The sequence below is a fragment of the Rhamphochromis longiceps genome, linkage group LG5 (genome assembly GCF_057381845.1).
Source record: "Rhamphochromis longiceps isolate RC_006_pf linkage group LG5, R_longiceps_female_GT1.1, whole genome shotgun sequence".
In the NCBI taxonomy this organism is placed as follows: domain Eukaryota; kingdom Metazoa; phylum Chordata; class Actinopteri; order Cichliformes; family Cichlidae; genus Rhamphochromis; species Rhamphochromis longiceps.
The window spans coordinates 16,276,098-16,303,132 of record NC_140561.1 but is presented as its reverse complement, the minus strand read 5'-3'; the positions used below and the strand labels follow the sequence as shown (position 1 = coordinate 16,303,132).

The 27,035-nt window shown below is 40.6% G+C and overlaps 3 protein-coding genes across 7 annotated transcripts; 2 read left to right on the top strand and 1 right to left on the bottom strand.

Moving 5' to 3' along the window:
* Positions 1 to 175: 175 nt before the first annotated feature.
* On the bottom strand, positions 176 to 7,147 carry myl9b (myosin, light chain 9b, regulatory). The gene is made up of 4 exons (XM_085406135.1): positions 6,993 to 7,147; positions 3,584 to 3,787; positions 1,153 to 1,314; positions 176 to 1,055 (listed from the first exon to the last, which is right to left on the bottom strand). The coding sequence occupies exons 2-4, from the start codon at positions 3,765 to 3,767 to the stop codon at positions 880 to 882; spliced, it is 522 nt and encodes a 173-aa protein (XP_085262261.1). The 5' UTR covers positions 3,768 to 3,787; positions 6,993 to 7,147; the 3' UTR covers positions 176 to 879.
* Positions 7,148 to 9,025: 1,878 nt separating this feature from the next.
* LOC146669502 (phosphatidate phosphatase LPIN2) lies at positions 9,026 to 23,178 on the top strand. Of its 4 annotated transcripts, none has more exons than XM_085406129.1 (20): positions 9,026 to 9,102; positions 13,174 to 13,374; positions 13,468 to 13,563; positions 13,656 to 13,897; positions 14,630 to 14,737; positions 14,862 to 14,970; positions 15,080 to 15,836; positions 15,940 to 16,033; positions 16,213 to 16,400; positions 16,485 to 16,578; positions 18,313 to 18,382; positions 18,524 to 18,616; positions 18,797 to 18,855; positions 19,233 to 19,383; positions 19,486 to 19,634; positions 19,816 to 19,902; positions 20,123 to 20,275; positions 20,579 to 20,693; positions 21,041 to 21,144; positions 21,876 to 23,178. In XM_085406129.1, the coding sequence occupies exons 2-20, from the start codon at positions 13,183 to 13,185 to the stop codon at positions 22,024 to 22,026; spliced, it is 3,012 nt and encodes a 1,003-aa protein (XP_085262255.1). In that variant the 5' UTR covers positions 9,026 to 9,102; positions 13,174 to 13,182; the 3' UTR covers positions 22,027 to 23,178. The 4 variants fall into 4 exon arrangements, with proteins under 4 accessions (XP_085262255.1, XP_085262256.1, XP_085262257.1 ...); XM_085406130.1 differs by having other exon boundaries at positions 9,051 to 9,216; XM_085406131.1 differs by having other exon boundaries at positions 9,051 to 9,321; positions 18,800 to 18,855.
* A 61-nt stretch (positions 23,179 to 23,239) lies between these two features.
* trim107 (tripartite motif containing 107) lies at positions 23,240 to 26,937 on the top strand. 2 transcript variants are annotated; one of them, XM_085406133.1, is made up of 3 exons: positions 23,258 to 23,330; positions 23,531 to 23,620; positions 24,897 to 26,937. In XM_085406133.1, exon 3 carries the CDS (start codon positions 24,908 to 24,910, stop codon positions 26,453 to 26,455), a length of 1,548 nt encoding a protein of 515 aa, XP_085262259.1. In that variant the 5' UTR covers positions 23,258 to 23,330; positions 23,531 to 23,620; positions 24,897 to 24,907; the 3' UTR covers positions 26,456 to 26,937. The 2 variants fall into 2 exon arrangements, with proteins under 2 accessions (XP_085262258.1, XP_085262259.1); XM_085406132.1 differs by lacking the exon at positions 23,531 to 23,620 and having other exon boundaries at positions 23,240 to 23,330.
* The last annotated feature ends 98 nt before the right edge of the window (positions 26,938 to 27,035 follow it).

The following is a 27,035-nucleotide window of genomic DNA, read 5'->3' as shown; positions in this document are numbered from 1 at the left end:
ATGAAGTAGCTGTAAGTAAATATTTATTGGTTGCATTCCAGCTCAATTTAAGTATCTGGCAGTTATGTAAAGCACAATACTGTACTGCAGCTTTGTAGGAAAAAAAGCGCTGTCATGAAATGCTAGAAATGTTTGAATGCAGGCATGGTGCAATATTTTAAAAATACGCCGAACACACTCTCCACTCACTTTATTTGCCTGAGAAATTTCGAAACTGAATTCCTTCAACAACACAGACATACCCGATCCTTTAACAAATACACACAACCAGCTGACGGGAGGATGATCTCACTTTTGACTGCCATTCCTAGTGACCATTTCAACTACAGGAAATATTTGCACCACATTTGATTGTCTAAACCGAATAAAAATGATGAAAGGTCAGGTTTTTTTTTTTTTCTTTAATCTGTTTTCATCATACAAGGATATATATTAGACAGAAAAGGAGACAAGTTGCGCAGGTGTGGTAGCTAACTGGCAGGAAGAGGTAAACATGGCTGGTATTGTATGAAGTACGTCAAATGGCCTCTGCACAAATACACAGATCTGCTTAATGCATCTCCAAAATCCAATCATGTTGTCTACAAAGGCCAGAAAAACTGCAGTCAATATGGATGAAGACAGGTGCAACATCTGGAATGATGTTTAAATGTAAAAAACAAAAAAGTGGATCTCAAATTACTTCAGACATGCCACCCTTGTTAAACATGTAGGTATTTAAATGTACAATAATTTATTTCTGCCATTTTATAAAAGATATACTTCAGTCCTACATGAATTCCTTTCAAATCTGCAAGATTGACAAAGACAGGAGCTACAGATGGATTTGTGGTGCAGCATGTGTGCAGGGGGGAGGCCAGAGGCAGTCATTTTCTCCCTCTACTCGTCATCCTTGTCTTTGGCGCCATGTTTGAGGATGCGGGTGAACTCTGCATAGTTGAAGTTGCCCTTCTTGTCGATGGGAGCCTCCCGAAATAGCTCGTCCACTTCTTCATCTGTGAAGCGGTCACCCATGGTGGTCAGCAGCTCTCTCAAATGGTCCTCGTGGATCACACCTTGGACGTGGAGAATTGAGAGGGGAGTTAATGATCCGAGCCCTGGCAGAGTGAAACGGGATTTGTGCGTGTGTGTACAAGATGCGTATTGACCCACCAGATCCCTCCTCATCAAAGCAGGCAAAGGCATTGCGGATGACATCCTCGGGGTCTGTTCCATTGAGCCTCTCTCCAAACATGGTAAGGAACATGGTGAAGTTAATGGGCCCTGGTGCTTCGCTCATCATCCCCTCCAGATATTCATCAGAAGGGTTCTTACCTGAGGAAGAATATCGTCACATGCATCCATCGCTCATCTAGGAATTAACATCTTGTTGTCTGATAATAAGAAATAATCGGCCCAAACCAGCAAGTGTGGATGAACATTTAAGTGTCACTTATAGTTAGTTTACCTGGAATCACAGGTCTTTGCTATTCTTGTTGTGGTCCTTACATACTCAACCCAAGATCCATTTTAATTGCACATTTTCCTGCTTTTGGTAATCCTGTTTTAATAAATATTTCAAGTATTCTTTCGTACTCTTATGTACAATTTGAAGTGGTAATGACTTCCACCTCAACACCCCTCTAAAAATCAACGTTTTCTGTATATTATTTGATTCAACTTTCAGCCATGTGAATCTCCTTTCTGTTGCAAATCCTATTTAACAAGTATATTGACTAAAATCGCAAAAGTGTCTTTAATATAGTCAGTGTTGGTCAAGTTACTTGAAAAAAGTAATCAGTAACTAATTACTGATTACTTCTCCAAACAAGTAATCCCGTTACTTTACTGATTACTTATTTTCAAAAGTAATTAATTACTTAGTTACTTTTTAAAAACACAATTTACAACCTGAATAGGTGATAAAGCGATAGATCTTTCAGCCCAATTCTACTTTTTCTACATAATCCATCATATAAAATGTAATCAAATGGAAAAGTCTCTTTTTAAAATTTAACGGGAGGTCGAGACCTACTACAGCCGGGAGGAACACCGCTTTCCCGGCACATCGTGCCTCAACCTCCCGGTCGGCTTCGAGCCGCCATCCGAAGAATGCGGCTAAAAGTTTTGCGAGATCTCGCAAAACTAACTCGGGATCTCGCAAAAGTCCGTCTTAATTTTTTTTCTCCCATGTCCCCTGCGGGGCTCCGTATTTAACTTCATGCATCAAGAAAACATTTAATTATATGCAACATTCTCTGACTTGAATAAATTAGTTTAACATTTAAACCTATTTTCTGCACATTCCGGCACATAAAATAAAATATTTTTTGTGTTTACACTCAGTCTTCCAAATAGATGCAAGTAAAACACAGCAGTAAATAAATAAAATCAAAGACTAGCGGTCCTTTTGCTCTATTTTCACCTGTAAAGCAGGAGTGCGGTAGGCGGAGGTTTGCCCTGGTGCAGGTGTGCCGCAGCGGTCAGTGGAAGAATCCGCGAGTTTCTCTGTAAGTTTCCCATTACGTCATAGCGCACTCGGTGCTTGCTTGGAAGTTTAGGGGTTGTTTTCGCTGTAAAAAGAAGTTTTCTTCCCACGCACGATGGACACTAATGTTTTTGTCACTTTTTATGGAATCAAACTCAAAGTAAGGTCAGTACTTCCACGCTTTAAACGCTGCACGCTCATACTCTCTCCTGCACTTGATATTTGATCCATTGTTGATCTGCACACAGCTGTTGCCACGAACGTCGCACTCGCTTACGTCACTGTCATGAGACATTCTCGCAAAAAGATTCAGGGTTTTAGTAACGCAGTAACGCAGCGTTCCTACGGGAAAGTAACGGTAATCTAATTACCGTTTTTGCAATAGTAATCCCTTACTTTACTCGTTACTTGAAAAAAGTAATCGGATTACAGTAACGCGTTACTGCCCATCTCTGAATATAGTACAGTTGGCAACCTTGTCATACTTGCACTTCTTATTAAACTTAACAGAGTATGGACTGATCCCAGATTACCATGCATCTCATTTGCACTGGTTCTGTACTGCAGTGCAAAGTGTGCAGCTACTATTTGATTTCTTTTGACGAAGCACTGGACTCGATCACACTGCAGTAACCAAAACTGTGTCAGAACTAATGCATTTAGAACCAGTTTTAAGTATTTGATCTCTGTTACAGTTACTATGTTACACTTCATTTTGGGATTATTTAACATATTTATTTTTTAATTAAAAAGGCACATTTGACTAGCTAAAGCCTCAGTCTTATATCTTAATATATATGTATTAAAAGGGCTGTTCCAGTACTTTGGCGCTGAACTTCCACACACTTGGAAAACATTTTTCTGATTCCCTAATTTTTCACTCTCTTTCTGATCTCCCTGCCTAAACTTGGAAAACAGAAATAACCCTGACAACATCATCACCATCATCACCATCATCTCTGGCAATCACCAGAACTGCAGTTTTGCTAATCCTCCAGTTTTATAATGTGGAAAAAACAATGCCCTCAATTCCTAAGGGAAGTTCCTCTTACAAGTAAAATGTGACCTGTTTAGTAGTATATATTTTGTCACGTCTATAAATGTAACACTGTTTACCCAGAGAGGCCAACATGTCATGCAGATCTTCCTTGTCGATGAAACCATCTCTGTTCTGGTCGATCATGTTGAACGCCTCTTTAAACTCCTGAATCTGAGACTGATCAAACATAGCAAAGACATTGGAGGTGGCTCTCTGCGGGCGCTTCTTGGTGGTCTTTCCCTTGGCACGTTTGCTCGACATGGTGGCGTCTGGATCTGGACCTGTGCACATATTCGTAAATTAGATAAAAGCGTTGTAACCCCCAAAGACATTATACAAAGAGAGAGCAGTCTTTTTTTTTTTCTTTTTTTCTTTTTTTTTTACAGCGAATGAATTGTGAATTAATGACACGCGGTAGTAACATCACCTTAGTTACCCAGCTCAAGATGTCGTACTTCTTTGGGACTCGACCACATTTATCTACTCTTTTCCTGCACAAACCTGCCTGTCCCTCTATTCTCCGCATCCTATTGCACGTTGGCTCCAACACAATCAAACAATTGAACACACTCACATGCGCAGACAAATGGAAAATCCCTGCAGACCCTGACACGAGTGGCAGGTTTAATTCTGGAAGGAGATTGAGTTAGCTGCTGCTTGTACTGTGAAGACATGTCATTTTCACACTCATCTCAGCACCTGACATTTAGCGAGACTGCGATTCCCTCTCTAGGGGAAGTGAGAGAAAGAAATTTACCAGCATGGGGGCAAGCTGAAAAAAAAGAAAGGAAAAGAAATGACAAACCAACCCCCACACACACCACCTAATGTACATAATGCCAATTCTCTTATGGTTTAATGATGATGTGGATAATGGTGTCAAACTCCACATAATGTGCCTATAATTTACATAATTTTTATATCCATCAAACCTTTTGGTGACTTGTGCCTTATAGATCAGACCATTGCCACCCTGGAAGAGACTGCTCCCATAAGATTAGACACGTTTCATCACAGGATGTGAAATACAAGAGTGAGTCAGTGACAGCTCATTGCTACTTGTGCAGCCTGAGAAAACAGACAGAATGTAGCATCGCGTCTTTTCTTCATCAGCGTCATGTGATTCTATTAGAGTGATTAGAACAATAGCAAGGGAGCATTTGTTTATTTTCAACTCTTCTGTTCTAGACATCATACTAGAATAAACTTCCCAAACACTGACTAATACATCTTGTGTCAAGAAATGCTACCTAACAATGATTACGAAAATAGAAAAGCAGTACAGTAACGGTCAATCAGCAACGCACAGACACACTGTTTGTTCTTTCAGCATGTGCTGGTTCTCTATATCGGCTCTCAGTCATCAAAAATAAATAAATAAATAAATAAAAAAATACAGTAGGCTGTGCATATTTCCACAGCAGACAGCAAGTTTTGTTTAACTGCTCAGATAATATGAAAAGCTTTTTTTAGTTTCTCCTCACATGAATCTGTCGATAAGTTGGCCAAACTGCTTTAGCATTGGTTTAAATGTGTGTACTTAACAACTCTGTGCAGAAAAGGTGAACACAATTCAGTGTTTGTTTGGTTTTTTGTTTTTGAGACAAAATGAACTATAATCCCTTTATTTAATTGCATGCTTTAATGGCTACGTGCATTCTTCACTGCTCCATTTTCACAAAAGGTAATGCCTCTGTAACAGTGTCATCGTATTTAAAGGGCTGGGCTAGTCTTAAATTTCTGCGTCTCCTGTGCATTTTGCCAGCATGATTCATAAAAGGCTTCACCGAAAAGCATGTGAAGACAGGTTTGCCTATCTAACTGGTCCTTTATCTTTTTAAAACTAAATATAAAAAGGTTCTTCTTGTGTTGATTTCTATACAGATGAATGCACTGTGATAGAATTTGAATTTTTATTGCCAATGCAAATCAGGATGTCCGACCTAGGCTCTGCCCCAAGTTTCCAAATGGCTAACATTTACATAAAGACATAAAAATCCAGATATGGATCTGCATGCTTGGGTTCCCGCTAAAAATGGTACAGGAAGGGTGTTTATACAACTGTGTGCCAAGTGAAGCAGAGACACACACACTCTCATTCCCTCTTTCATCACAGACACATGTTGGATTAATCCTTCCTTTCATTTGGCTACTGTTTGGCTGGTTCAGTCCCATTGTGTGCCAGAAAAATGAAGCAATCTGGAAGGTGTGCAATTGGCCCAAAGCCTTCCCATTCTCCATCTCTCAGTCGTTGAGGAAGCTGGAAACAAAACAGTGTATAGCTCTACTTGATGGTTTCAGGAACAGAGGAATTCCTCCGCCTGATTACAGCGTCTCCCTCCTGCCTAGATGGTAAAGTCCTCACACAACACAAAACGCTTGGATTATGCAGACACTTTGCTTAAGTCTCAAATGAAGTGGCTCAAGCGTAAACAGTCCAATGTGAGGTATGTAGTGGAAATTAGTTATCTGTATTGTGGAGTCTTGTTTGGCCTCACTGATAGAATTCTTGCAGTGTAATGAGAGAGGCTCACTGGTATGTATCTCTACATCGATATCGCTTTGAAATGAGATCCATGTAAACTTCTGACAGACTCTGTGAGAGTGAGATTATGTCATAGCTCACATTTTTAAGCTGCAATAAGACAGAACCTGGTTTCAAGTCCCTCTGTATCTGGTGCTGTAGCAACAGCTAAAAACTCCCGCATTCTCCACAGAGTGAATCAACAATGATTCATAAAGAAGCTGAAAAAACAAGTATTTTTGACAGCAACGTAAGCGTTTGGCTGACGTGCCTCAGCTCAGCTTGTGTTAACAATTGTATTTGTTCTCCGGCTGCCTCGGCTCCTCCATGGACCCTTTTATCCACCGAGGAGTGACAAAGCTTCTCTGTCCCTCTGGCCAACGAGGACAGACACCCACGCTCACACTCTGCTATCATCAAACATTCAGGCTGTCATCCCACAGCCTTATATCAGGTCGTGCAGGTCAATATTACTGAAGCGCAGACCAAGAGGCCAACGGTCAGGAATTCCAAAAGCAAACAGAGTGAAGAGAAATCTCATCGCCTATAAAAAGACATCATCAGAGGAGTGTGTGTGTGTGTGTAAGACAGTGTGAATGACATGGCTCTAAACGGGTCAGCTGCATTCAGAAATTCCCCTGTTTAATGTGCCTTGGTGATGACATGGAAGTAAGCACACATCCATACAGTTTATGCACAAATTCAGACTCTGAGATAAATAACATCTTCAAGTTTCTCCCTGTCTTTATCAAGGGATGAAAATTTCCTACTGCTCCTTCCTTGTTTCCCATTTCAGCAGCTCCCTGTAACTGTATCCTCACTTTCACCCTCGCCACTGACAGATGAGCATTGTACCCAAAAATCTACACATCAAATTCACTTGTGGCCCACCAAACAACAGCTCTAAAGCTATGTATTGTCTATTTGTTCAATCCAGGCTTAAAAACAGCTTTTATTCTCACCTTTCCTTCAAGTAGAAATGTTTGGGAGTACTTCAAACTCCTTTTGTCTGGCCCCGAAACAGCAGTGGGAAGAGAAGCAGGCACTGAAAAGTTTGCTCAAAGAGTCAGACTCCCAGTGGGTCCCTCCCCTTTCTATCCGAGCCAATGGAGAGACTGGCCTGTCCTGCACAAAGACATCCCAGGCCAGGCCATTTCTCCATACAAGGCAAAAGAATGCACAGGCTACAGCTTGCTACTGCCACAGACGCTGCTCGGGATGTTTGGGGGAAAAGGGAGAAATGACAGGAACTACGATAAGGCTGCCTTATTTAGAGAAAAGGGCCTAAACATTTAGAGGCTCTGCATGGTGGAGCGGTGGAAGCACAAGGAAAGAGAGTTGTGAGCAGTTGCAGAGCCGTTTGGGAAAGGAGTGTTTCTTTCGCAAGACCGTGGGTTTCCTTAAATAGGCAGTGTGGCTGGTCACCACAGAGGCCTGACTGCAAAAGAAACACCTTGAATGATGTCATTAAGGCAACGTCTGTTTTGTGGTCGCCTACCCATCCTGTCCATGAACAATGCTTGCTATGAAGACTAGTCTGACAACCCCTTTTCCTCACTTTTTGTCAGTTTCTATCAGGTTGTTGTCAGAGAAATATATTTTGTCTGTGTGTAACATCTTATTGTTTCTTGTTTGGTGTTGCATAATGCATTATATTTTTATGCTTTTTCGATTAATGTGGGTTTAACATTTCAAAGTTTTAAAGGATTGTTTGTCCTTTCAGTGTTGTTGCAGTGAAAATGAAGTTCTGTGATACAATCAGATTGGCTAATATAAAAGTAACAGCAGACAAAATATTAAGCACAACCTAACTTAAAATGAAGTAGAATAGCTCCATAAATTACAAAACAACTCAAACAAAATAGTTCAATAATCTATAAATTACACAAAATTAAAGGGCTCAGAAAACCAAAGTAAATTAAAGTAATAATCAAAATATAATACAATAGAATGCTATTTAAAAAGTGGAATATAATACAAAAAGGGGCTTAGTAGGGTAGTGCTACCAAGTGTTACTAAAATAACAATATTCTGCATTTACATGTATTATCTACTTTGGGGAATTTATCAACATAACATAATCTACTTTCATTTGTTTTTGTAATCTTTTAAGTTTTAATCTGTGTATATAAGGTATTAACTTCTGTATTTAGGATAAAAATTACAGACTGATCATTGTAAAGCTTGAAGATATGAATGATTTCAGGCAAAGTGAGGCAGGTTAATGAATCTCAGTGCAGGTCCATCGATGTCCTCTGCTGGACCAGTCTAGTCATGATCTCTGAAATGTTAAAAAGCCACGTATGAATTGTGTTGATTCACATTGTACATTTATGAAGATGTCAATAACAAACATTAAAGTTAATTAATTAATTGTAGTTTATCTTAAAATATAACTTTTGAAACAGTCATCTGTCCTTTTTCTTAGCTGCTTATCGGTAGAGGGTTGGAAATTATCCCCAGCATATGCTTAAAAATATGTATATCTATCTATCTATATATATATATATATAAACATATTACCGGCATAATCTTTTCAATCCTGTACTTTTCAGGTCCTTAACTTCAGGAAAGTAGCAGTTATGTGAACCTTAAGAGAAGTATTTAGGCTACATAGCTTTAGACCTTTTCCTGCAACTGCTCAGATGATTTATTATCACTAACTATATAAACGTAACATTTCATAATGGATTCGGGTCAAAATTTGTGCAGTTTCCAAGGCTTTGACACTTTGTGAGACTGATTTTCGAGTTTTTGTCAATCAATATCTAAAATCAACGTTTGCCATTAAGCAGCAAGATAACAAAAGACTATTTACAGATTCCATCGCTTTGATAAATTACTGTACATACAATAAATGTTCATTTATTATTACACTGACAACTGAAATCCCCAGTGAATACATCCAACGCTGATGCCTTTGTTTACTATTCAAAATTGGAGGCGGGTCATGTTTTCTTTTCCAGCTTTCTCATTGGCTGTTTGTTGGCTTGGGGTCGTGCATGCGCAGGCGCACTTGTGCAGGAAGAAGGATGGATGGATGGCTTGTCAATCTAAAAGGCAACACGAAGGGTAAGCTACTGCCTTTAAAACCTTACTTCTAAAGAAGTGAGAAGGAAAGAAGCCTCTGTAATACACGTAGCTGTCAAAGAAGATGTCAAACAGCCAGTGGAGCAGAGTTATTTAGTGAGTTTGTAAAACTGTTTTGTGCTGTGAAACTGAGACACATCGCTTCACAAGATAAGTCCTAAAGATGGTTCAGCGCTAAATTCCCGGTCAAGTTAAGTGAAGGTGGGTGAAGTACTTCACAGTAAGGCTAAGAGTACGTGTAAGGTCCTTTTATTTTTAGCGCGTTTGAAGTGTGAGGAAACGTGTTTTCTCAATAGTTTGAGTGGCTATTGGCTGGACTGTACCAGACACCTTTGCGGAAGTTGTTTGACTTAGGGGTGTACCTCCATCTAACTAAATATATACACAAGTCAGTAATACAAACTTTAAAATCGTTTGTTGGTTTACAAAAGTAACTCGCGGTCGAAAGCATTCAACTATTTGCGTAATATGTTAATGTTCCCCGTGGGTGACTGATTTGAGCGAATCTCGGATGGTGCTAATATTATGCAATCATAAAATCTGACGTAATGGATCTTTCACAGCATTTTTTTATGCAACGCTGAATAGAAAAGATGACACATGTGTTAGGCTAATGTGCGATAGGGTGAGGCAACTTCGATGTCTGCGCCTTAGAGGTAGCAAAGGTCAGTAAAAGCAAAAGAAAGAACAAACTGATGGAAAACTGATGAAATCATTTGTGAACGGCTGTGGTTTTGCAAGTGTGAGAATTTGTTGACTTTAAAGTAAGTAATCTGCATTTTTGGACTGATGGACAAACAAACTAAGACATTAAACTAACCATGGGGTTTTATGAACTGATGACAGTTTCTGTGAATGGAATCAGTGGTCGTGATGATAGATGACATTTACTTAAAGGTAAGTTATTCCTCAGTAATTAGGCATTAACGACAGTGATTCTTTGAAATATACAGTCTTTCACTTAAGGGATGAGTATAGGAAGCTTATGAATGAATAAGAAGCACTGTGAATTGCAGATCAGGTATTTGACCCATGTATAGCACCTTTAACCTTTTTCCTCACTATGTGATGGCAGTTTCAGTTTTGAGATATTAACTTGTACAAAACCTACCCTCCAGAAAACAAAATGTGCAAAGATGGGCGTAGCACATATTAGAACACATTCTCATACGGTGGAGAGTCATCTTTTTTCCCTTAGGCCTACCTCTTTCCCTCCATAGGGAGAACAGGCAGGGTTTTCCATTCAGATTTGCAAGTCGTTTGCTTGAGTTCTTCCAAAGTGAGCTAGGATTGTGAAGGGCTTTCCAGTGCTGTCAGAGCATGGCTGCTGGAGAGTGCCCTCATCTCTGATGGGCCAGAGAGCTGTGGTCATTCCCAGAAACTGTGTGGCCGAGCAGTTCACGCGCGTGAGCGGTTTTATGCCACGCGTCTGTGAATAGCCTGTCCGACCCTTTTAGAAAGTGCTGGTCTGGCTGTCATGTGCACAGCTAGTGGGGAAGTATGAATTCAGTGTGTGTGTTTTAGTGTGCGCTTGTGAAAATTGTATAAGATAGAGGAAGCAATAGTGTGAGTGAATATACTGGGACTCTCTCACAGATTGCCATATTTTTGCTTTCAACTTCAGAACTGAGAGGACTTGATTGCTGTCATCGCTGATGATTAGTGGTAGAAGCGGAGGTTCTGATTCCACTTAGCTAGTTCTAATCGACTGTTCACACTTTTGTAGCTGCACAGTTAAAATAATGTAGCCTGACAAATGTGGGGCGGTTAGCGACCTCAAGAGAAAGGCGAGCACTCTGGGGGATCATAGCTGACAGGTTGCTCAGGTGGACATGGAGGTAAAGTGTCTTAACAAAGTTTCTTAGTTTCTGCTGTTGGAAAAGTGATTCTTGCGGTGCCGTATGGCAGACAGGAGATCCGGGAAACACAGCCTGGTGTTGAGGGGCCGTCTGCATCCTTCTCTGTGGGTAAGACATGAGATTAGCATAATGTGAAATTTAGATGGGTAATAGACAGGTGTAGCGGTTTGCTACATGATAAATAGGTGTTCTGTTGATTTTTTTGTCTGTTATTTTTTCGCTTCTTAGTGTTAAAATCATAGAAAAAGTCTGTTTGGGGGGATTTTTGATAATATTATGGATGGATCCTCACACATCTCGACCATTTCTCTTACTTTAAGTTAACATTTAAAGCATCACAAGCTGTATTAACTTAGATAACTCTAGGCATTTTCTTTAGTTTTTTTTTCCCCAAGTGCGACTTTTGCCCTTTGTTTTATTACGTTATTACTTTGCCACAGGATCAAATACGGCACTTCAGGGATTACCTATTAAAACGAGGGGGAAAAAGACGTCAACAGGCTTTGATGTCTTTCTTTGAAGATGTACTGTATTAACATCACTAGGGCTTGTAAGACCAATTCAGGTAGAAGTCCTGTTTACAGATCCCACAGAAGCCAATTTCCCAAAACAGCGATGTTGATGGAGGCAGAAACGAAGTCAGAGCTGTTTAAGTAGATCTTGACAAAGTTTGGATTCCTTTCCTGTTGTTTTCAAATATGTTAGAACCTGTTAAATCACGTATAATGGGTTTTTACTTGTGACCATCATGACTACACATAGAAATGTTACCGTGATATTTGCTTACAGTCATGATAAAAAGAAAGTAAACCCTCTTTCAGTTCTAAGGTTTGGGAAATATATAAGTCTTTATTGGGGCTTAAAATGAGGTAAATGCATCCTCAGATAAACAACAACAAAACATAAAATATAACACAGTGTCATTATTTATTCAGCAGTGCAGAAGCAGTGTGTGTAAAGCTACGTATGCACCATGATCCAGTAGCTTACTGAACCCTGTTTAGTACCAGTGACTTGAAGTAATCATTTTCTGTTCTTTATCAGTTTCTCGCATCATTGTGAAAAGGTTTTGGCCCTCTCCTCTTTACAGCAATAATTTCGCTCTCCTAAGCATCAGGTTGAGTTCTGTGCTTTGACTGCACCATTGATTCTTTTCATTTTGTTGTAGATTTCTTGGTGAGCTCGGGCTCATTTGACATGGGAATATATTGGTACACAGAGGAGTTCATGGTCATCCAAATCCAAGTGTCCAAATCCTGTTTGCAAGGAAAGCCCAAAATCAGTTGACAGTTGGTGTCAGGGTGTCTGTGCTGATATGCTATGTTTGGTTTTCACCAAACATGGTGCTGTGCATTATAGGCAAACATCTCCACTTTGGTCTAATCTGTCCAAAGGACATTGTTCCAGAAGCTTTGTCACTTGTTCAGATACAACTTTGCAAACATAATTTGTGCTGCCATGTTTGTTTTTGCCTAGAAGAGGCTTTCTTCTTGCAACCCTTCCAAACAACTCATACTTGTTTAGTCTTTTTCTAACTGTACTGTCATGAATCTTAATATTTAACATGCTAACAGAGCCCTGCAGAGTCCGAAATGAAAGTGGCGAAAATGAAAATGAAGCTATTGGTTTTTTTTTAGTTTCTCTGATCATTGCATGATCTGACCTTTGGGGGGATTTCCTTGGATGCCCACTTCTGGCAAGACTGGCAACTCTCTTTGTTTTCCACTTGTGAATAATCTTTCACACTGAAGAATGATGGAATAGGAATTGTTTGGAAGTGTCCTTTTAACCCATCTCAGACGGTCGCTTCTCTAAAATCAGTCTTCGCTCCTTGGCATTTCTTGGCAAACTTTACCCAGTTAATTACGACAGTTAACTTACATTTAACTACGTGTTTTTTATCAGCTAGCAATGTAACATATGTGCATATGGATGATATATTACAGGTTGAATATGAATTTTATCTTTGTCATTTAATTATTTTAATGCCTATAGGACGTATGACTGTACTGGCTTTTGCCTGCTATACTTGCTGCTGAAAATGTTAAACAAAACAAGAATTAAGGGTCAAAGTGCAGACCACAGACAATTCAAATTGCAGAGTCGACACTTTTTTATTTATTTTTTTGGTGTGATGTGACACATGGTCTCCCTGGTTCTCACTTCTTCCTTTTTGTTTTTTCCTTTTTGTTAGTCCCAAACCATGAATATTGTGAACCAGCTAGCAGAGACGGTGTTTGTGACGGTAAAGGAGCTGTACCGCGGCCTCAACCCCGCCACCCTCACAGGAGGGATTGATGTCGTCGTAGTGCGACAGCCCGATGGGTCTTTCCAGTGTTCCCCATTTCACGTCCGCTTCGGCAAGCTCGGCGTGCTGCGCTCCAAGGAGAAAATTGTTAGTGTTTTGGAATATTTGTGTCATTTCAATTTCAGCATGATTGACTTCCTGTTGTCCCTGTGATGAGCCCGTTGTTTACTGTGACTATAGGTGGACATTGAGATAAATGGAGAATCTGTGGATCTGCACATGAAGCTGGGTGACAATGGAGAAGCTTTTTTTGTGGAGGAAAATGAAAATATGGAGGTGACCGCCAAATTATGTTTTTTTTTTTTTATGTTTGCTGTCTTTTATATTCATTTTAAGTTTATTCGATTGTTTATTTATTTCTGTCTCAGGTGCCAGCCCATCTGTGCACCTCGCCAATACCTCTTGAGGTCCTAGATGAAATGGAGGAGACCACTGAGGGCTCCTCCTTAACCGGGTCCTGTTCCCGCAAGAAGAAACGGCGGCGGAAACGCATGCGCTCCGAATCTCACCTCAAAGAAGAGGTCAGCTCCTCATCGGATGAGAGAGAAAGTGATCATGCTCAACAAAACTGTACTCCTTCAGAGGAGCTTGCCACAAAATTGCAACTCAGGTAAGTCATCAGAAAAAAATAAAATAAAATGTGGTATATCTTTCAGAAGAATTCACTCTTTAAGATGCCTTTTTTTGTAAATATAAATTTGAGTCTGTTAGAACTTATGGTTATGGCTTATAAAGGTTAATCCTTGAGATTCTTTTGGTAAAGAGACTTCTCCAACTTCAGCTGAAAGATGACTCATATTAGCTTAAATGTTAATTTACTGTTTGAGGCAAAATCACTGTTGAACACTTCTCTTCTCTATGGATTCATTCTGCATCTGGTAGTTTCTATTTTGTCTCTCGAAACAGGTTAAAAAAATGCAATTATTCATTGTGTAGCAAGTTTCTAATCGTGGGTTTAAGACGGCATGCTTGAAGGAGGTTTTATTGTTGCTTGACATTAGCATGTTTTGTTAAACCTGATATGGAATTTAAACGTGTCATCCATCTTTAAACATTGTGTGCAGGACCAAACCTGCCAGAACAAAATAATGAGCACAAAGCAGCTGGAAACTCCATAGAGCTGCGATGATGAATTTCAGTAGAACTGTCAATGCAAGCGGCCCGAGGGAGTAATGTAGCCCAATATTTGTCTAAAACAACAGTGGAGCTGTAATGATGGTTTAAGATGAAACAGTATTTTATGTTAAGTGTGTGTGTGTGTGTGTGTGTGTGTGTGTGTGTGTGTGTGTGTGTGTGTGTGTGTGTGTGTGTGTGTGTGTGTGTGTGTGTGTGTGTTTTCAAGTAAATCGGTGTACTATTCATTGTCTGAGGAGGCAAATGAGGATCCTGGGGCCACCCAGACCAGAGAGACTCATCCACATTCAGATGGAGAGCAGTCACCTTCAGAAAAGTGAGACAAGTCTATTAACTTACTAATCATATTCATTTGTTTGCATCAGTGGCTTGTTATATCATCACTTTTTTCTGTCTCTGCAATTATGATCCTTCTCCTCTGTCTTTGTACTTTGCTGCAGTGTGTTCTTCAGTCGCTCGTCTTCTCCTAAGAGCGACTCTGAACTCATGGTTAAAACTCAAGAGTCAGCTGGTCCTCAGATGCAGTGGAACTGGGGAGGCTTTCCCACGGTAGGGCAGCATATGCTTACACATGCAAAAGTGTACTATCTTCTGCGTACCTGTGTTGTCATTACTGACTGCCTGTGTCATATTTCTTATCCTGCTCTCCCTCTCGTAGCTGTGTCAACCAGAGAAGACGGCTGTGGATTCACAGGGTGGTTCTTCTTCCGACAATTTTCATTTCCGCGCCATTAAAAGACAAGACTCCTTTGACATGAGCTACGATCCTGTGATTAGCTGTGGGACTGTGGGCAGGGTCACTGTGGTGAAACCGCAACCTCTGACTCACGCGCTCGATTTAGACGGGCGCAACAAGCAAACCATTGCTTTATCCAAAGAAAACACTCACATTTCCATGTCTGCCTCCAGTGACGTCTTCAAGTCTTGTGCCTTATCGATGGATATGCCTCATGCTTCTGAGGCTGCAATGGAACAGGAGCCCAACAGAGACTTGTCTTCTAATTCAGTCAGTAAATGCACCGATTCCCTTACTAACAAAGGTAGCACACTGACTGTTGTTAGCCCAGTTAGCCCTGAAAATGAAAGTAGTGTGGTCAAAGCGGCCACACCAAGCAATGCACAAAAACAACTCATTAAAGACCACACGGACCTAGAAACAAGTCCAAGTAATCCAAAATCCTCTAATGCACAACATCAGGGAGCGTTACCTGACCAAAGTGAGCAGAGTTACAGCAGTAGCCCTCCTGTGAATGAGGGTGACAGTGGAATCGATCCTTTCTCTGAGGGAGGGGAAGAGAACGGTGAACCCAGAGGGAGTGAGGGGTCAGCAGGAGCGACAGATACTGGGGTCAGCCTGCCCGCTGCAGAAGCATCGGCAGCATCTTCTAAAGCAGAGCAACAGGATAAGATAAAAGGTGAAGCCTTTCTTTAAGCATTCCTGCTGTTTTAGGTATTACTCCATCCTCATTTTGTACTCAGTCTACAGTGTATCAGTGTTAATGTATCAACTGGTCACAGGTAAACGTAATCACCACCTAGGACCAACAGATATTTACCTGGATGATCTGACCACGCTGGACCCGGAGGTGGCCGCACGTTATTTCCCCAAAAGGTGAGATGTCACATTAAGGTTACTTAGTTATTTTAACTGAGCTCGCTGTTCCAATCTTCATCATTGAAAATGATAAACTAATGAAATTGAAATTGAAAGAACATACAATCATCCAGCAGTTGTGCTCGAGTATTGATTAGGTGTAGTTAAATTACCTAAAATCCCTGTGTTTCCTGAAGTGAGGGAGAGGGAGCGTTTCAGAACGGGGCAGAGCAGGGCTCCCGTTCAGGAAGCCAGTCGCCTCAGTCAGTGGGTAGTGGGGCAATGGACAGTGGCACCGAGTATCTGTCAGATAACACCTCCTACAACATGGACGTCAGCATGTCCCTTTGCGGACGAGAAGGCAACACCAGCAAGATCACGAAAGGTGAGTGTGGTTAAACTGCTGCTGATGCCTGCAGAGTGTCTGCCGCTGAAGTTAAAGTATTTCCTGCATTCCTTCTTACTTCAGAAAAGTTTATGGAGCACCTTGTGACATATCAGGATTTTGCCAAGAATCCAGGAATCATTGAGGATCCAAGTCTTGTCATCTGCATAAACTCCAAGTATGATTCTAAAAAGTATATAATAATGTACAGTGGGGCAAAAAAGTATTTAGTCAGCCACCGATTGTGCAAGTTCCCCCACTTAAAATGATGACAGAGGTCAGTAATTTGCACCAGAGGTACACTTCAACTGTGAGAGACAGAATGTGGAAAAAAAAAATCCATGAATCCACATGGTAGGATTTGTAAAGAATTTATTCGTAAATCAGGGTGGAAAATAAGTATTTGGTCACCTCAAACAAGGAAAATCTCTGGCTCTCACAGACCTGTAACGTCTTCTGTAAGAAGCTTTTCTGTCCCCCACTCGTTACCTGTATGAATGGCACCTGTTTGAACTCATCATCTGTATAAAAGACACCTGTCCACAGCCTCAAACAGTCAGACTCCAAACGCCGCCATGGCCAAGACCAAAGAGCTTTCGAAGGACACCAGAAAAAGTATTGTAGACCTGCACCAGACTGGGAAGAGTGAACCCTAACCCTAACCCTAGGCAAGCAGCTTGGTGTGAAAAAATCAACTGTGGGAGCAATCATCAGAAAATGGAAGACATACAAGACCACTGATAATCTCCCTCGATCTGGGGCTCCACGCAAGATCTCATCCCGTGGGGTCAAAATGATCATGAGAACGGTGAGCAAAGATCCCAGAACCACACGGGGGGACCTGGTGAATGACCTGCAGAGAGCTGGGACCAAAGTAACAAAGGTCACCATCAGTAACACACTACAACGGCAGGGAATCAAATCCCGCAGTGCCAGACGTGTTCCGCTGCTGAAGCCAGTGCATGTCCAGGCCCGTCTGAAGTTTGCCAGAGAGCACATGGATGATACAGCAGAGGATTGGGAGAATGTCATGTGGTCAGATGAAACCAAAGTAGAACTTTTTGGTATAAACTCAACTCGTCGTGTTTGGAGGAAGAAGAATACTGAGTTGCATCCCAAGAACACCATACCTACTGTGAAGCATGGGGGTGGAAACATCATGCTATGGGGCTGTTTTTCTGCCAAGGGGACAGGACGACTGATCCGTGTTAAGGACAGAATGAATGGGGCCATGTATCGTGAGATTTTGAGCCAAAACCTCCTTCCATCAGTGAGAACTTTGAAGATGAAACGAGGCTGGGTCTTCCAACATGACAATGATCCAAAACACACCGCCCGGGCAACAAAGGAGTGGCTCCGTAAGAAGCATTTGAAAGTCCTGGAGTGGCCTAGCCAGTCTCCAGACCTCAACCCCATAGAAAATCTGTGGCGGGAGTTGAAAGTCCGTGTTGCTCGGCGACAGCCCCAAAACATCACTGCTCTCGAGAAGATCTGCATGGAGGAATGGGCCAAAATACCAGCTACTGTGTGTGCAAACCTGGTAAAGACCTATAGTAAACGTTTGACCTCTGTTATTGCCAACAAAGGTTATGTTACAAAGTATTGAGTTGTATTTTTGTTATTGACCAAATACTTATTTTCCACCCTGATTTACGAATAAATTCTTTAAAAATCCTACCATGTGGATTCATGGATTTTTTTTTTTTTCACATTCTGTCTCTCACAGTTGAAGTGTACCTCTGGTGCAAATTACTGACCTCTGTCATCATTTTAGGTGGGGGAACTTGCACAATCGGTGGCTGACTAAATACTTTTTTGCCCCACTGTATTTCTAAAGTCACCACTATGTTATTACTCCAACAGGTTTATATCCATGACTCTTCATCAGCTGTTTTTCTTTCTTTTCTCACAGCTATTACAACTGGGCAGTGGCTGCTCCAATGGTTTTGTCAATGATGTCCTTTCAGAAAAACCTACCAAAGGTATTTTATTGTATTAAAACTAAACCACAAAAATGTTACCTAAAGAAGCTTCCTTTATATTCTGGTACAATTTTTATATTTTATTTATAAAAAGATAATCACAACAGGGGGAATATATTTGTTGTCTTTTTTTCCCCATAGAGTACAATAGAGCGACTGGTGAAAGACAAGATGCCCAAAAAATCTGGACGCTGGTGGTTTTCCTGGAGAAGGAGAGACATGGACAGCAGCCAGGTAGATGCTCAGGAACTCATCACAGTCGTTATTTATTAGGTTTTGACAGTGTACCCAGAAGAAAACACACTGGACCTGCAGAAATTAAACATAATATCTTGTGAGGACGCAGCCTTTTCAGCCAACATCAGCTCGGATAAAATGATGCCAATGTTGGTTGGTTTGTTTTGTTTTTCCCAGCAGAAAAACTCAAAGGAGGAGCGAGAGGAGCCACTGGCAAGTGTTTCTTCCACAGTAAAGTAAGACACCTTTAATTACAGTAACTATCATTGTTGCAAAAATATCTTCCAGAGTTGTCTTTGTTGTGCTAGGCATAAAAAATGTTTTTGTCTTCTGTGGCCTTCTCTTTCTAGTATCAGATTTTATTCTCAAGTCACAAATTTTAAAAGAACTATCTATAAACTGTAGCAACAAGACGAGTGCTTTTTCTTTGTGTTGTTAAATGTTAAATGTGGCTGACAGCTATCCAAAGCTTCAGTACATGTTCTCTAGTTTTTAACATTTTTATAGACTCAAAGCAGTCAAAGGGTCGTTGTCTGTAAAACAGCCTCCAACTCTTCGCAAACAGTCCATTGCCAAACAAATTAGACACGACATTTTAATATTGTTTCTTCAGAGCGACATTGGATGATGTGGACAGTGATGAGGCAGCGGGCCTTGGGCGAACAGCTGTCATTTCTTCCAGTCTTTCAACAGAAACCCTCAACACGGCTCAGTCTATCAGCCAGATGTACCGCAAATCATTACGTCTGACGTCTAAACAAATAGTAGGAGATAAATTTGCACAAATGTTCATGCACCTCGATAAATTCTTATGTATCACAATCAGTTTATGTTAGGATGTATTTAACTGTCCTCCCCATACCCAGGAGCATTTAAACTTGCATGAAGGAGCTAACAAGGTGGTGTTCAGTGTGACCACACAATACCAGGGCACCTGTCGCTGTGAGGCTGCTATCTACCTGTGGAACTGGGACGATCGTGTGATCATATCTGACATAGACGGCACCATCACCAAGTAAGAACAAACACGATTTCATGCAAAATTATAGTGTCTTAGATTAACAAACAGCTATGGGCACAAATTAATATACACTATTCCCCAGAAAGATTTACAGCAGACTCCATCTGTCTGTTTTTCTTTTTTTAATCAGCCTCATTCTTTTGCATTTTGAGTCTTCTCTTTTGGTCTCCTGCAGGTCTGACGCTCTCGGTCATATCCTACCTCAGTTTGGAAAAGACTGGACGCACAAAGGCATCGCCAAACTCTATCACAAAATACACGAGTATGTTAAATTGAATATTATGATATTTAATATCGTACCTGTAGTTTAAACATTACAGAAACGTACAAAAATAATTTTGGAGATTACCAATAAGGTTAATATAGGGCAGCTGTGACATGAACCTTACATTGCCTTGTAGTCTAATACATTTTTAACCACTGTAGATAAATTGTTCCCACATTCAAGTGAAAAATTAATATCACTGTCGCTTTCTTTGCAGAAATGGCTACAAGTTCCTGTATTGTTCAGCACGAGCTATAGGTATGGCTGCTATTACCAAAGACTATCTGCAGTGGGTCAATGACAAAGGTACCGTCCTGCCCAAGGGCCCCGTACTGCTGGCTCCCAGCAGCCTTTTTTCAGCACTGCACAGGTACCACATATTCGTACTGAACTGTTAAACAGAAAAGAGATGTAGCATGAAGCTGTTTAAAAATGAAAATAAAATTGTATTTTAATGTACTGCTGACCCCTAGTGGCCAAATTGCCAATGCTCAGCTATTGCCAAAGACAAAAAATGTACGAAAGGGACAATCAGTTGAACGGATGTGTATTTTAACTCATTCACTGCCATTGACGTCTATAGCCGTCAATTGCAGTGAATGAGTCAATGGGTTTAACTCATTCACTGCCAATGGCTGGCAGTGAATGAGTTAACTGTAAACCATGTGTGCAGAGAGGTGATTGAGAAGAAGCCGGAGGTCTTTAAAGTCGCCTGCCTCGGTGACATCAGGGACTTGTTCAGCCCACACAGACAGCCTTTCTACGCAGCTTTCGGCAACAGGACTAATGTAAGCAATGCTACGGGGCTGCTTTTACCACAGCTGTGCATCGAACCATCAAGTGTATTTGAAGTTTTCCATTTATTTGAAGTTTCCCAGGTATTAAGCTGTTTGTCTGGCAGTTATTTTAACCCCTGGCACAAGACTGTGTTTATATATCATTGCAACACATGTAGAGTTAAATTATGAGAAATATAGTAATAAAGTGTTGCTTGTGGAAATGAATAAAACATTGGATAATGATTTATAATTATTGATTTGTGCTCCAATGGCACAGTTTGGGGCACATAAATGCTGCAGAGGTTAAGAGAAGATTAACCTTAAACTCCTGTCTGTTGCTGCCTGGACTTTTACAGGATGCATATGCCTATAAGCAGGTTGGAGTGCCTGAAACCAGGATATTTACCGTCAACCCAAAAGGAGAGCTCATCCAGGAGAAGACTAAAGGCAACAAGTCTTCGTAAGTATGCAGGAGACAAGTGATGGGAAATTACATTGCTGAAAAGCAATACTGTTTTCTTTTTAAAAGGGAAACAAAATGTGTAGATATAGGACACTTTACACATGTTTTATTAGACCATACAAATCAAGCAATAGTTAAAAAGCATAGTTTATGCTCTTTAGGGGATGAGGAGCTTAAACTAAAAAGAACAAGGCTAAAAATACAAAAAATACAGGCTAAAAAGTAAATAAAACCAAACATCTGTGTATAGCAGTGATCTGGGTTTGTTGTTATAACCCATCTGTGGATTGATGTCCAGTGGTTAAAAATCCTTTGGCATTTCTTAAATTATTTTTCAATTTTTTTGCTCTTTCGGTGTGATAGTTTTCTCAGTACATACTCTCTTCTTCCATGGACTGCTTAAGAACTAGAGTTATGATGCATCTGATGATATTTCTCTGGCTTATGACAAGGAGTACACATCTGATTTTACATTACAGCTGATTTTAAGCACTCTTGTTTAAAAAAAAAAAAAAAGAAATATCAACAATTTAAGATGTTATATATTTTTTTAAACCTATAATTGAAGTTTAAATGACTAACACGATAATTCTCCACGCAGGAGCACAGCTTTCAGAACATGCCTGTAATCTTTAATGTGGACATTTTTTTTTTAGACCCCTCACCTTCCATATATAAATATTAATGGTGTTCTCATTTGTGTTTTTATAATCCTTCATGTTTTGCAGGTACAGCCACCTCAGTGAGTTGGTGGAGCATTTCTTCCCTTTGCTTTCTGCTGAGGGCAGAACATCCTCTGTTCTTGACTGTCCTGACTACAGTAGTTTTTCCTATTGGAAGGAGCCTCTACCAGAGCTGGACCTGGATGCACTACTGTAGACACGCAGTGCCAAACCCGCACACAAAACATACACAAGCTAAGGCAAGCACATATATTCCCAGGTTTTTCCCGGCTTGAGTGACTGTTGCCTTTGTTAACTGGAGTGCCTGTGTATGAGCCACTGAATAAACTGAAACATAAAGAGACCGCTCTCTCTTCTTCTGCTGCACTCAAAGGCGGAGCCCAATCAATGCACTGCTGACTGTGTCTGTTATATTTTGCTGTTTGTGTATTATACTACAATCAATATGCCACAACAGGAAAACATATGCCTTGAACTGTTTTGAACTTGTTGTTACTGTGTACCAGTGTTACAGCAGCACAAGAATATAATATTTAGCTATTGGCCCAACAACTCAGACATCAGCTATGAACCTGTACAGATATAAAACTGAACTTTATTAGATGTGTGATGCCTAAACCCTCCAAAACATTAAATTAAATGTGTTGTCCTTTATTCTAAGAAGATTGTAGAGAATTTATGACTGTGTGCTGCTGAAAATGTCTTATGGATTTGAGTGTTTGGGTGTAGATTGCAGCTACATGTGCTCAGAAACCAAATATATATTCAACACATGTTTAAAATGCTTTACTTTAGAGGTGGTTTCCATTCATTTGGATGTAGCTCGTGAGGTATTCCCTGATCTGCAGTGACTGTTAATGGAGTGTTTTTAAGTTAAAGTTGACACGGGTGAATGCAAACCCCCTTGAATGGAAAGCTGTAATAGAATACTACCACTTTGTCAAGTCTAAATATAAAGTAAGCAAGCAGATTACAGTTTGTACACTACATGAGTGAGAGTGCCTCAGACCTACAGCGAATTACATTTCAGTTGAGCAGGCAGCTGTTCCACTTTGTGATGACACTGTTGTGTTTATTTTTTTTGTATTTTCTTGCACATCTTTTGTCCTCAAACTGTGTGGCAATGCATTGAAGCTGAGGATACGGCTGTTACTGTTTAGACCAAGTATGCAGAAATACGCATGTCGTCATTTGTTTTTAATGATATGCTTGACTTCAGTTTAAAAGATTAATTATTGCAAGAGTGAGGTTAAATTGCCAGGTGGGATTTTTTTTAAAATGTGCATTAACATCTGTAATACAATAAAATGCAATACAAAGTAATCGAATAAAGAGCTAACAAATTCCATTGGTAGCTGCAGTTTTATTAGCTCCACGTGGGTAGGTGACGGCGTCAGTGTTTGCTGAAGGCTACCAGGGTTACAGCGGACCTCTGCGCAGGGCGTTTTGTTGACGCACCTGACACGGAAGAAGCAACACAAAAAATTACGGTTCCTTCAGGTAAGTCTTTAAAGCTGGATGGTATGTTTTAAAATAATAATAATACTAATTAAATGTTTCTAAATAAGTGTTTACGCTTTACACGATGCCCCAGAAATTTGGGGCTTGAGAGGCTTTTGAAGAGCAATCGTGCAATGTGCGATTTAATAAGAAAACAAAGCCGAATTAAGTGAGCTCATCTTTTGTTCCCACCCTAGCAGGAAAACGTTCATCGTACATGTGAAGGAAAGTGACCTTTGGATTCCGCTTGTGTGCGTCCTGTTCTCAGGAAAGCGAAACTTAACCAACAGGTTAACAGTCTTCTTACCAGTTACTCGTAGATCTTTCCGTTTCCCCTTTTATGGCCATGACTGCAAGTTTTCATTTACAGCAGGTATCATGTGAAAGGCATCCTGTGACGATGCTGACATATGGTCTTGTTTTGTTTTCAATGCACTACAACTCTTCAGTTGTTGTGCTTAGTCACTGGTGTAACTTCCGGATTTTACTACTGCAAGAAAATATGTGAGACACGGGGAACAATGTAGACGTTACCAGTTATGGGAAAATATCTAATTATCATTTTTATTGTAATGCATTTCAGAAAACTAAAAAAACCAAACAAAAAACCGTGGTTTGTCCGTCTGTTTCCATAATGTGTTTGCTGTTTTCAGCTTATCAACCCTATCTAGAAAAGAAGTCGATATCGCTCAAATACATTATGCATCCAACCCCCAGACCATGAAAATTAAACCAGATTAAACCTTTTGGAAGCCGAGAAAATAAATATTTGTTATTAGATAATGACAAAAACGTAGCCGGGATAGAAGTAACAGAGCTGCAAATCAATGTTACGGTTGCACATATATTTTTCTGATAGTGATTCTAACTGTAAATCTATCAATACTGTCGAGGTCATGGCCAAAGTTCTGTAAATTACGTCTACCCACATCAGCAAGTCCTCACTGGTGTCCTTTCCCCTGTGTTTTGTTGTAATAGTTGTTTTTCTCCTCTGCCAGGTGAAATACACTTCATTTCGATGCTCAAACAAAACAAACAAATGTAAAACTTGGTTGGTTTGCAGTTTGGTCATTAAGAAGACAGAAGCTAAAGAGCTTGGTATTTAATCGCTGTCAGCATTTTTTTCTTTCTTTCTACTGTGTTTGCATTAGGTCTGGACCGCTGCCAAACCAGTTTAGTAACATACTGCTGTAATACACGCACAAAGTGTCATGGCAATGCCTTGCTGACATCAGCACGCCTTCTTTCTGGCAGCATATATTGTTCCGAATCATCTGTAATGCCAATCATCATTAATGGTGCCTTCAGAGATATGCAGTGCTACTCCAGAATCTCTTATAATAATGTATATTTCTTTCCCATTGTTGTTTTAACTTGCATATGTAAAATCAATACTTTTACATAGTAAAAAGTATTGAAAATTGATCTGTGATTCATACATGTAGTCATATATGCATTCATTCATAATAATTAGTGTAGAATGGAAGCCCTTTTTAATTACATTAATTGTGTATTGTGAATTACTTACCATTGCAAATGTTTACCCCAGGTTGTCTTTTTTTCCAGCACCTGTCATCATGTCTGAGAGTGAGAATGAAGAGGCTTTGGCTTTGGAGCTTACATGTCCCATTTGCCTGCAACTATTCTCTGACCCAGTTTCTCTTCCTTGCGGTCATTTCTACTGCTTTGCCTGTCTTGAGACCATGGCAGAAGGCCTTGACCATCACAACTGCCCCGAGTGTCATTCTGAGTACCAGGGATCCGATGCCCTCGTGAAGAACTTCAAAATGCGTAGTATTGTAGAAACCTACAAAGCCACTGCTGGGAAAGTCCTCCCCCCTGGAAACCCTGCTGATGGCAGCTATGTAACAGTCGAGAGCGATCATAGCTCTATGACAGAGGAATCTGAAGCCAAATATCACCAAGTGCAAGAAAAAGCTGGAGAGCTCCAAGAGGAGAGCGAAGAATGCAAAGCAAAGGATGGGTTTCGAATTGGGTCTGGATCCACAGAGCATCCCTTTTCAATGGATCAGGAAAAAGGTGGTGGCAGAGGCAAAATGGAACTGGATGAACCAAAGTTTAAACTGGCGTCGCAAGTGACTGAGCTGAACGTCAAGTTAGAGATGGCAGAGGGTATCCTTAAGAAAGAAAAGGAGTTGGAGTTAGAGGTGACCACTGCTAGTGGTCGGCTGAGAGAGAAAGCATCCGGCCTGTTAGAGAAGATAAAGGAGCTGTCGCAGAACTACATCGAGGGAGTGACACAGATGATTGAAGAACAGTTAGGTCTACCTGAGGCCATCATATGCTCTCGGGTCAGTCAGGCCTCTGAGCTGACCGAGCAGCTGAGGCAGGCTTTGCAAACAGCTGAATCCCTTTTGAAAGAAGACGATGGGGCAACATTTAGTGAAGAGCTCCAACGTTTGCAACCACAAATTGCAGATTTGATTTCAAAACAAGTGGGAGAAGAGGAAGAGCTTGTTAAGGTAAAAGTCAACCTTGCACAGGCTTGTCCCAAGGTGGAAGACATGAATGCTGAGCTGAGGGAAAGACTCGGAGAGATTCAGCGCTCTCTTCGAAACACCCTCAACCCTTCTGAGATCACCTTTGATCCAGAAACAGTCCACCCTAACCTTGTTCTCTCAGAGGACTTGAAAACGGCCACATTTAGTGCTGCCAAACAAAACTACCCGTCCTCTCCTAAGAGGTTCGCCAGCTTCTTCCAGGTCCTCAGCAACCAAAGCTTCTCTGAAGGTGATCATTGCTGGGAGGTGGAGCTGGAGGGGTCACCTTGGATCATTGGCGTGTGCTACAGTGGGAAACTAGAACGCAGCGGGGTGCCATCTGCTCTGGAAAGCAGTCGAAGCTCTTGGTGTCTGATGTGGTTCAACAACCTTCTGACTGCCTTCGAGCAAAGTCACAGTGTGCCTTTGAAGAGGACCACAGTGTCACGCAGACTTGAGATCAAGCTGAGCTTCAAGACCCACAGGCTGAGCTTCTACAATGTTAGCCCTACCAGTGGAAAGACTCACATTTATACATTTAAAGCTAACTTAACTGAACCAGTGCACCTGGCCTACAGGATGATGTCAGGTCACCCAAAAGGCCGTGTCACAATTTATTCATAATTGTAACCACAATTTAACAAACTGTGCATAGAAAAAAATAGTAAATAATTTAAGTTAAGACTTGTACAATAAAACAGTTTTGCCTTGTACTAGAGGCTTTACATAATGACGGAGGGATGCTTCTCAATTTGGCATCAACATAAAGTTGTTAATATGAGTGAAATACTTGCTGAATGACTGAAAGACTAGCGCAGACATGCAGAGTTCAGAGGGGAATGTGGATAAATATTTTTTTTATTACTCCAGCATAATGCACTCCTAATATAATGTAAACAAGGAAGAACACTTTAAAATAAAGATGTAATTTTAAAGATGTTTTTCTACTTTAACTGATAAATAAACTCCTTACAAAATCCCCAGGGCCTCTGTTTCATAATATATTATCATTATACAATTAGTCTTCACAACCATACACGCTATTTTACATATTTGTGAGAGATCAGTCTTTTGTGCTTTGTGTTTTACTTGCTTAAGTATTAAGTAAACAAAACCTCCCTACTACCACATCCATTTCATTAATAAGTATGACATCTCGCGAGACTTGCTCATTCTGTTTGGTGGGTGAGAGTGTCAGCTGACC